Here is an 11564-nt window from a genome sequence, read left to right as displayed (position 1 = left end):
TCAGTCAGTCAAAGGGGTTAGGAACTGTGTGTTTGAACTTTTAATTTCTGCAACAAGGTATGATGAAGTAGTACTGGCCAAAATTTTACCAAGAATATTTTGTCTCATTTCTAGTCCAAACAATTTCTTTACACTTAAAATTATTGCAATATCAACAAAGTGTTTTACAAATTGGGGTAGCTGATTAACATCACAAAAGCTCAAATAATACCTCAACTACAAAAAAGAGGTTCTATGGACCTGAAGAAGGACCAAAATTGAGGGTAGAGGGAGGAAGTTCAAACCATCTCTTCCATCGATGGAAATGGAAGAGACATCAACGGATCGTCTCTTCCATTGATCCAGAGAAATAACTCTGGAAATAACTGGACAAACAATTCTTCATCAAATAAAGAACATTACGGACAACCATAAGGAGCCCCGTGGGGGACGTTGCATATGTACTGATCAGTTCATGCAGCATCTTGAATACTGAAAGTCATTCTACTGCAATTTAAGGTTTTTGTAAAGTTTTTTCATGTCTTTTAATGTCTGGTTAGTGAAATATCTGCAGTTTTATATATTCTTCTTTAAGATAAAAATGCACCATAAACATATGTGCAAAATCCAAACATGGGCTTTCTATCTCTTTCTCTTCTAAGAAATAAACAGAAACTTTATATAAGAAGAAAATAAAGAAAGAATACATTCAAACTATGTTTGAGTTATTTTTTTTACAGGATAATAAAGTCATCTGACAACTTTGACAATGTTTTTTGAGTTAGTCTGGTCATTAAAGGGCCGTTTTCATGCGCAGTCCTATCTCAAACTTACACAAACATTCATCAAAGACTTAAGGATTTATAAGCACGTTTTCACTGCGTCTCTTTAAGGTATTTGCAATTTTAAGTCAACATTTGTCATCACTGTGATTGTGTACAAAATAGGCCAGGGTATATTAGCAAATTTATTGCGAGGGAATCCAATATGTATTGCGACAGTAATACATATTGGTTTATAATCGATAGTATATATAAGGTGTTTGTTTTATGCTGGGATAGCATTGCTCTTGGTTTAACAACTATTCATGAAATTATAAATTATTTTTTTAATTAATTTGATTGCATTTTTAGCAAAGTTTTTTTTTTAATTCACAAGTGTAAATTCAATAGAAAATTCCCTTGCTTTGTGACTTTTAAATTTCTATCTTTTCAACTACTTTCAGTTACTATCTCAATTAAAAAAACTGTAAGGCGATTAAAACATATTATGAGTGTATTTTCCAAATTTAGTTAATGTACATGATGTTGTTATAACCCCTGTCTCACGTTGTGACTACTATAATATCGCACACTGTTCTTTGTATACTTGTTGTACTTAATCCTTTAATAAAGAAGGAAGACGAAATAGGAGCAGCTAAATATTTTCTCGTGTTTAATGTCTACAGGAAAGTCGCCCTCCCCGTTGTTACGTCACTCTCCCAGAATGCCTGGGTTCCAGCGCGGTGTCCCACTGTCCAGGCCCAAACTCCAAGAAACAGCTTTCAAACTTATCCCACTATGTCGTCGTGAAGCGCAAAACGAAAGCTGGGCAGAAAGCTGGAAAGACATGCATCCGGTGAGTACAGTTGTGTTTTCGTCTGCCTAAAGAACCAAAGCTGTGTGCCTGGTCTGTTTCCCACAAGAAAACTGGATAATTGAAGTCACAACAACCTTCGACAGAAGTTTTCAAGCGTTCATCTTTTGTTTATGAATAATCCTCCTACTCTGGACCAAGGTCTTCCGTTTGTCAAAGACACGCTAGTTGTTCTTTGGAAACACCTTGAGAGAAACCTGGCGTATTACGTCTAAACAGACGAGTTAGAAATACGTTTGTACAAAGTTAGTTTCCGCAAGCAGGCTAGCTGTGAAACTTAGCCTGGGACTGGGCTTCACAGTCAAAGATTCGGCCGAGAGTCTACGCCGTAGCAGCGCATCAGTTTAATAACAAGCTTTGAATAGTCTGACTTTGTCTTCTGGAAACTCTATAGGGACTAAAGGTTTGCTAATGTTACTACGTCACTCACAGTTGTGATCATAAGTGTGCATACTTTGGCGGAATTATTTATTTATTTATTTTGATATTCTTCTAGAGGACATGAATATCATAAAAAACGTACTTTTCAGTCATTGTTACTTGTTGGGTGTAGCCATTTACTGTTAAACAACTTTGTTTACTAGTCTTAAAATAATTAAGACCACAGGAACTTCCCAAATGACCATAACCAAAGTTTATATTTCCTGTGGATTTTGACCCAATCCACACAAGTTGACACAAATAGGTCTGAATGTTTGTGAAATAAAACAGTTCTCAGCAGGCCCTTTCCAAAAAATTTGAATATAATTCATAAATTGTTTAATTCCCATAATTCCATTCAAAAAGTTAAGCTTTCATATAGGTTATAGATTCAGGGCCCACAGTTTAAACGATTTAAAGTATTTGTTTGTTTATTGTTACATAATTTGGGCTTCCAGCTCATAAAACCCACGAAAACAGGAATTCAAAAAATTAGAATACTCTGAAGAAATCAGCCCAAATTTTACAGGGACTCCATAAATCCTAATATTTTAACCTAAGTCAAGTTCTGCCCACAATAAGACAAAGCTATTTAAAGCAGTCAAACACCTGGCAAAGTGGCAAGCTCTCTCAACAAAGAATCAGGCTTATCTTGTCTCAGGAAGTGGTGGATTTAAAAGGGAGGCCTCATCTGGGATTGGAGGAGTAGATTGTGCAAATGCCAGCATGTGTATGTAAATACTAAACAGCTGCTGAGAGGAACAATCTCCTAAAACGCTGTTCTGTGCATTTTGAATGCAGCAGTCTGTTACTGAAGGAGCGCTCGAGTTCAGCAGCAGCAGCTGCATGCACTGGGTGGGAGACATTATCCATCAGTTTCCCACTGAAGACTCGCGAAGCCCAGTGGTAAAGGCGTTAGGGATGCTCACCAGTGGCCCATTGTGTTTTCTTGTTAAAAATATTAAAAGTTACAAAAATTGTGAGGTGCAGAAGCAAGCATTGTTACTTAGAAATACCAGCATGTGAAGCAAACGGGCAGGTGCAGGGACAGCACAGTTGGTACGCATGCCCTCATGCCCAGTTCAGTGCATCAACTATAAACCTAGCTTAATCTGTCTTTCCTGTCACTGGTACTGCTGTGTATAAAAAACCCTATTTAAAATAAATGACATTTAGCCTGGTGGGGGGGACAAGTAAAACCTGGTGGCTTATAATACACTGTGGGAAACCCTGGTAATAGTATTTTAGTCCTTCTGTCTCCCACCAATGGGTCAAGGGACCATTCAAGCACAGAAGTGGCTTTCCAGATGAGCTTATCTAGCCACTTCATCTCAGCTGTAGATAAGCTGTTGCTTCAACAGATAACACCATTGAAGATGAGTGACGCTGCTTTAGTCAGAGAAGGTCTTCGGTGCGTCATCCACCCTAATGCTAGACTGTAGGCAAACTGGTGGATCAAAAAACAAAACAACGTCACTAGGAAGCGTAGATGGTTGAGGACCAACTTTGCCAGGGTTCTTCATTAGATGCAACCAGCCTCTGGGTGCTGATGTCCTCTGGAAGCTTGGACTTTTGAACACAAGACATCTTCCACAGTTATGGTACTTTCCCCATAACTGTGGGGCTAAAGTTGAACATAAACCCCATGATGTCAGACCGTCGATCTGTGCAGCACCTCAGGACCCTGAGGTTCTTGAGGTGCTGTCTAAATCTGCAGCCTTTGGCATCATGATCTTTCACAGCTTGTTCGTCACCTGAAGTTCCGAAAGAGACGAGATGGATGTGGGAGAGGAAGGTTGTGGGATGAAGTCTTTTGAAGTAGGACTGGGTGATATATTCTTGTTCATCTGGATTGACTGGAATAATGCTTGTAATTTCCCCTCCGGTATGAATTAGTGCTGCAAAGTCACGATCATTCCGCTGCAAAACTTAACGCAGTGGAATGTTCCTGGCGCTGCCCCTGATTAAACACATAATTACTCCTCAGTACTAAGCAGCTCTTGCATGTCCGCAGACCACAGCTAAACTATAATGTTGTTGTGGAGTTTTCAGTGACCTAAATCATGAGCCAATCAATGAATACGGTCACTTGTCAATCGGTGCCTTACCTGGCTTGGTCCTGCTAATACTATCCCAGAAATAGGTTCCAAAATCTGAGGACAGCCACGCCTGTAAAAGAAAAGGAATCTGGCCAAGGCGAACCGGGACCATACTGGTTAGAGGGTATCTGGTGGAAAAGCAGGACCGAGCCAGGTACTGCACCGGAGCAATTTCATTGACTGACATATAATCTCTCCATGCCGTTGTGCGCATCTATCCAAGATGAGCATATCCAATCATCAGTACCAGCTGGTGTTCGGGAAAAAAAAAAAAGTCAGACTCAATTTCGTGCAACTTTTTTGGACCACCTCTGCTCCTCTGTCAGACGCTATGTGGTAATGCTTCCCAGCCGCCATTAAAACACAAAAGGAGCTGGTGAGCTTGTCCACAGACAGAACTGGAATGAATTTTACAAAATTAGCTTTGTGATATAAAGTAGCGTTGTTCCCGCTGCAGCTCCCATACCCGATGTGCTCCTGTACACACCAACAGAATAAAGGGGTCAGCCATGCAAAAACACTTTTTGAAACACAAACTACTTCCCCAAAAAACAAGTAGCTCGTAGCTTGAGCATTTTTAAATGTGTATATAAATGCATATAGATATATATTGCATGTGCATCTGCAAATTAAGTTAACTGATTCCACTGGTTCCATGATTCTGTAGTGATTCACATTTCTACTTGTCTTGTCTTTTGTTGCACCATTTACTGGTGATTTTGACATTTAGTGACGTTGTTTGTCTTTTTGTGTTCACTTTTCAGGTTTGTAGTGACAATGGACTACCCAGGTGATTTGGCAGCTGGCACTGTCTGTTTTCAGATCTTTTCGGTCCTAAAATAGACTGGAGGCCAGCACAACTGCCCTTCTCAAAAAACACCTAACTGAGCCATCCTCTGAAAACATCTCATGACTGCAGCCCTTTTGGGGTTGCTATGGCATCTTTTTTAGCACAATTAAAATTCTGGACTTTCCCCATTAATAGTGATCAGATCATTTTTGCATTCCTGCAGAAGAACAACGAACTTTTAAAAAAAAACATGGTTCCTACCAAAACGTATTCATTCTGGAGTTGAGAAAATAACCACAATTCTAGTGACTAATGGTTATTTCTCCTCATGACTCTTGTTTGTATCTGCTTGGGCTCTTGTTCAGCGTCCTGCGCAGCTGCGGAGCCACCAATTTCCATGTAATTAGACCATGTTTCACCAGGATAATCTCAAAGGGCATGTTTATGAGGACCTCCCAGCCAGTAGGCAGCTTTTCCAATGCCAGGATTGTGGAAAACAATACAACACTCAATTGGGTTACAAACGCCACCTGGTTGCCTTCCACAGCACTACGGCGGGCCAGCAATGCATGAAGGAGTCTGCAGCTATGTTGGAGAACCTGGGTGAACATAGTGACACACCTCTCTCAACAGAGGGAAGCCCTAATGTGCCATTGAGAGAGAGGAAGTACTCATGTGAACGATGCGACCGGCGGTTTTATACCCGCAAGGATGTACGCCGTCATGCTGTGGTGCATACTGGTCGCCGTGACTTCCTTTGCCCGTGCTGCGCACAACGATTTGGCCGCAGAGACCACCTGACCCGCCATTTGAAAAAGAGCCATGCACAGGAGTCTGGTTTGATGCCACCATCTACTCCCAGCACTCATGTAGCTCCTCAGACCTCAGCCAACCCCTGTCCAGTCAAAGAAGAGCCCAGTCCAGAGTCTTCTATGATTAGTTCTGCCTCTAAGGATACCTCTGAAGCTTTTACCAGGGAAATGAGCCCTTCCTACACATTGACAAATTTAATCCCTGCTATGGGGCATCCTCATGGACTCGTCCAAGGGTCCTTGTCCTCGAGCATGGGTGTAGGACATCATCTGACTACACATTCTTCCCACTCACTTCGCCATGGTCTTCAGCCACCAGCAGCATCACAGCAGCAACCCTATAGTAACATGTCACAGTATCAGTACGGACCTTCCTCATATCCGCGCTCTGACATGGAGAGCTTCCTGCTGGACTTTCAGAGTAACCCTTCACCTCAACTAAGCACGATGAATTCCTCCGTTTCTGCTTCACCCCAGAAGCAAATTTTGGGTGACGGGCTGGATGTCGGTGGGGACACGCATGCATTACCTAGGACTCCTGCTGTCTCTAATGATTTGCCGTGCAACACTAACGTGGACCTTGGGTCGCTGCTTAGCTTTCTGCCTTTCAGCCTGCCACCTTATAACCCTCACATGGGGTTAGTGATGGGTTATCCACCCTCCTCCTCCCCCACTTCTTCTCCATCGTCTTCATCAGGGTTCTCCTCCCAAGCACCAGGGCCTTTCACTTTTTTCCAACCCCCCCAGTCTCATGCACCACAAGGCTCAGGAGTTTTTAACCACAGCCAGCTACCTCAGTCATATAGTCCTGCTGTAAGCAATTCCAGCTCCCTACCTCACTATTACCATGCTTTTCAGCAGTAAACAGCTCTTTTCCTGAAGTATTGTCATATGCACTTGTTGTATATATTGTTGTACATATTATTTGAAAACGAGCATCCAAGCAACAAGTCACCTCATTAGTATTACCTCATAACTGAAAAGATTTGAATGTTTTAGAAAAATTCAGCTGAGATTCACTACCTTCCCAACCCTCAAAATCCCTCCACTTTTAACATGGACAATGTTTTAATGTTTGAATGCAGATATGTAACCTCTTAAAAAAAAAAAAAAGTCACCTTTTCTAAATGTATATATCTAGAAAAGATGGCTTTATTTTCTGATCGTCTGTGCCTTTCTGACAAAAGTGTTGATGGAATTTTCTTAGGATGTTTCTCATCTGCTGCTTTAATGTGGATTTAGGAAGCTGTGGTAATATTACTTGTGTTCAGTTGCTGAAAATATCTGGAAACATTTATCACATCAAATGGGTATCTACCAAAGTTTCTGATTTGCAATGAAATTAACTAAATAGTATCAAAACCTCCGCTTGTTCGGAAACGATGTCTTCAATAAGCACATTAGTTGCAAGACATCTACCATATCAATCTAGAAAAACATATTAAAGGAGAAGAACTTTTAAAAATGAAAATATAAGCTTATGGCAGTCTAAACTAGTGGTCTCAATCTCATGTCCTTAAGGGTCAGTGTCCTGCAACTTTTAGATGTCTCTGTGTTTCAGCACTCCTGGCTCCGGTGTTAATTCATGAGCAGAACTCTGTAGAGCTTGACTGGATCCTAGGAAGGCTGGTTTAATTCAAGTGTGTAGGAGAAGGGACTCATCTAAAAGCTGCAGGACTCTGGTGCTTTAGGACTGCAGCTGGACACTACTGGTCTAACGGTATGTGCCCAGAATTCGAAGGCATGTTTTCCTGCATAAAGCAGTTCAATGTATGAATGTGTGATCGTCCACCTCTGAAGGGGGTCTGAAGGACTTCCTCTTAGTCATTGTATTTTGTCCTAGAAACCACTGACCTGCTGTACATACGTTACTCTAAATTAATGCTGAAGTCTAATTTAATGACATTTTCAGGCACTTCTCCAATTTGCTGTTTTTTATCATATGTTTGATATTGACCAACTGTTTTGCTACAAAATGTCTAGAAAGGCAGAAGGAAGCAGATACTTTACATACGGAGTCCATGTTTTCCTGCTCCAAGGAATTAAAATATATTAAGGAACTGTTACGAGTTCCTTTCAGCTTTGTGTGGAAAAATTAGGTGAAATTTGAAAAATTGATGCCATGAGAGGTTGGTAGATTTTTCTCCCTAGTATTAATTTTGTGGCGTTGTTTTTTTTGTTTTGTTTTGGGTTTTTTTAAAAGAAACTTTATGAAACTTATTCTTATTTTCATAGTGTTGCCCCAGGATCTTAATCTGCTACTGTAGTCCAGACTAGATTAAAGCACTTACAGTAGTTACAAGAGGATGTATCAAACACATGTGGATGTGTAGTTGCTCCTTACGTACTAGTTGCCTCTTAAAAGCTTAAAGTCAGCTAATGGACAATCCCTGATTGCTGGCAGTAACTGTTGCTTCTGTTGGGTTATGTCTTTCACGTATATCCGCTGTACCAGCAAAATGCCAAAATAGCTACTTTTCTTGAGGTTCTCATGTCTATGATGACTTGGTGGTGGATGTAGTCTATGATGACTACATCCATCTTGCCAGGAGCAGCTCGCTGCTTCTTAACTCCCATGGATACAATAAGGGTAGACTTTTACTATCCACTGCTTCTGGGTTTTGGATATATTTAAATAATCTTGTTCATCTGAGGTTGACTAATTTTTATTTTATTTTATTTTTTTTTATTGTTAATATGTAGGACCTTCTAGGAACCAGAGCAGCTTCCAATTTCTCTTCTAATTTGTTAAACCTTACATTAGAGTGAATACTGTGACTGTATGTTCATACACATGTGTGTAAATGTATGTGAAAGTCTATGAGACTACCTCTGCCTTATCATATTTTGATGTATAACGTTTCTATTATGGACAATGGAAATATGTGTAGAGTACTTGTTAAAAAAAAAAAGGCTCACACCTCCTGATAAATTATGTTCTATATTTTGATTATTTTCTACATGGAGATTGTGTGGACGAACAGAAAGACTTTCAAATAACTTTTAGTGAACCTTTCTTTTATCTGCACCTTTCTAACTTTTACTTTTACATATTTCTTTCACTAATGTTTTTCCTTCGGAGGACCCAACCATGGTAAACGTTTGTCTGGTGCTTTTCTTTTTCCAGTTTGCAATCCAACAATCTTCTTCTTTATTGCTGATTTTCTTCATCAGTGTCACTCACAAAACCATCCACTGACAGCTTTCCAGAAGCGATGGGAGGTGTACCCAAACGTTTAACTGGTACTTTGTAATGATAGTGTGCCGACATGGCTCAGTTATAGTGGAATTCTTAGATTTTTTTATTTGATTTTTTTTTTTAACAAACATTTTAATTCCATTAAAATTACTACCTCAAGCTGCAGCAAAACATCTTCAGTAGAGTTCTGTTTTTGTCGCAACAAATCTAACTTGTGGTTCTGCAGTTTTCTTTTTAAATCAACCCATTTGAAAATTGTGCATATGTTGCTTGTAAGTTGAACACTGCATTTACAGGTACATTTAAAGAAGAATATTGTGAAAAAATGAAATATCTTTATTTCAGAAATTCAATTCAGTTTACTTATACAGTGCCACTCCACAACATATGTCATCTTGAGGCACTTTACAAAAAAATCAATTCAATCACACATACATTCTATCCTTGTCAAACCGTTCCCTAGCTTAGTTAATTATTTAAAGTAGTTTAACAATTTTCTATAGAGACACTATCAGTGAATCGTGCATAGAATGCAGAGTGAAATATTTCCAGCCTTCGTAGTGCATCTGAAAAGTATTCTCAGTGCTAAAGCCTTATTTCTTATTCTCTTTCCTGACAGTTCATTATGACAATGTGAAACATTTTTATTTATTTCTGCAAATTTATTACAATGGAAAACTAAGAAAACATGTTTACATAACCATTAAGAGCTTTGTTGATCCAGCCTTTACAACCTTCAGTCTTTTTGAATATTTTGCCACACAGGCTTAGCACATCTGTCTTTAGGCTAATTTCTTGGCAGTACTTTTTAAACTCCATCAGATTTTATGGGAGATGTCTGGGCAGCCATTTTCAGATTTCAACAGAAATGCTCAAACCCGGGGCCTTGTGTATGAGTGCGCAGTTTTCATACTAAAACTTGGCGTACGGACAAATTTAGAAAAGTGCGGCGCACAAAGAAATCCGGATGTATAAAGCCGTGCGCACGCACATGGCCGCGCACCTTTTCTTTATACATCCCAATTTGCGTGAAATAGAGCGCAGCTGATGGCCCGCCCTGTCGCCACCCTTAAATATATACAGTAGCCTATGTAAATTAGTAAAAATACCCGGAAGTGTGTCACCACGTGAAGCAATAACCATGGCAACGTCCTTGTTTGAAGCAGTATAGATATTTATAATAATTATATATTTTATTTAATAGGTGCTTTGAGGGCACAAAATAAAAATAATACATTTTAAAAGGGGGAAAACAATCCAAATTTAAAAAGAAAATAAAGAGAACATGCCTGTCTGAACAGTAGCGAGTTCAGCCGGGACTCAAAGGACTTTGAGTGGGGACTGTGGACGTTTATTCTAAATAGTAGAATCATGTGCATAAGTTGTACATTTACAGAATAGAGATGCTTTCTGTCCAGAAATGCGCATTCATTCACAAAGCGGACATGGCTCGACTGAAGGCAGTTTGGTACCGGTACCGCACGGCTCCTTTAAGTTTTGCTCAGAGCTCCAGGATGATCAGTCCGGGCAATCTAAACGCTAATAAACCATCATCAAGAGCAGCAGATCGGTGTGATCTCTGATGAAATGCTCCCTCTGAATCCTTCTATTGGCGATGTTCTTCACCAGAGTGCTCCAAAATTACGTTGTGTGCCGCGCAATTGTGGCACTCAACTCTTTCTTAAACCTGTGATTGTACAAACTTTAGTAACGCACGAAACAGGTCAATGTGACGGACTTCCATCTCGCTCTTGGTGTCACAGAGTAGAAGTATGGCGCTAAGATTCCTGGGGAAATAACAGGAAATCAACTCCCGTTTACTGCTACAGTGAGGTGAGATCCTGGGTTCAGTGGGCTGTCTGTGTATCCACACTTGAAGACAAGTGCGGAGGTAGATGGCAAGAGAGCAAAGACTCGCATCTCTCCACAAGTACTTATTTGAACATCAGAAATAATGTGCCACTATCACCACACGTTACTGGGAAGCACACCAGCCTGTAGGAATCCATCAGAAAGAATCCACAACGAAGAATACAGGTGACCTACAAATCAAACGCAACCTACCGGTCTAAAAAACTACGTACTTGCCTTGATCAAAATCAAGGCAAGTAGTTCCACCATGTGGTGATATATTGTATTGCAGTAGCAGGTGCATAATCCCAAGTGGTGAGAAAAAGGTTAGCGTCACTTACACCGCTGAAAGAGCGACAGACCGTCCATCATCATGTTTCATAATATCCTAATATTTCCCATGTCTCCTCCTTCTCAGCTCGGGTTGCTCGGTGGGATGCAGTACATCAGACCTACCAGAAGCTAGCAGCTAATCCCTGGTATAAACACGCAGTCTCTGAACAAAAAGCTCGTAAAAAACGAAAACAAAAACAGGGTTGACCAGAAGTCATCTATACTGTAAGCTAAGTATTAATTAGCACATTACACATAAAATATAGAAGCGTTTTGAAGGAAATGGAAAAAGGGGGGTAGAGTACAGCAGAGAGCAAAGGAGGGTAACACCGGCGAATACACGACAGTGATTGACGACTCTGTTTCTGGTCAAGCTTTCTATTTCTGCAGTTGCTTCTGGGGGCACTGGGAGAAGACAAGAGGAGCTCAATGTTTCACAGATTATC

At 40.2% G+C, this 11564-nt stretch overlaps 1 protein-coding gene across 1 annotated transcript; it reads left to right on the top strand.

Annotated features, from left to right (window-relative positions):
* Positions 1–1448: 1448 nt before the first annotated feature.
* Positions 1449–9892, top strand: LOC122836635 (zinc finger protein PLAG1-like). The gene is made up of 2 exons (XM_044126347.1): positions 1449–1596; positions 4898–9892. The coding sequence occupies exon 2, from the start codon at positions 5334–5336 to the stop codon at positions 6597–6599; it is 1266 nt and encodes a 421-aa protein (XP_043982282.1). The 5' UTR covers positions 1449–1596; positions 4898–5333; the 3' UTR covers positions 6600–9892.
* Positions 9893–11564: the final 1672 nt, after the last annotated feature.

This window comes from Gambusia affinis, linkage group LG01 (assembly GCF_019740435.1).
Source record: "Gambusia affinis linkage group LG01, SWU_Gaff_1.0, whole genome shotgun sequence".
Taxonomy (NCBI): Eukaryota; Metazoa; Chordata; class Actinopteri; order Cyprinodontiformes; family Poeciliidae; genus Gambusia; species Gambusia affinis.
The sequence above is the reverse complement of the archived record's forward strand: the minus strand, read 5'-3'. Positions and strand labels throughout refer to the sequence as shown.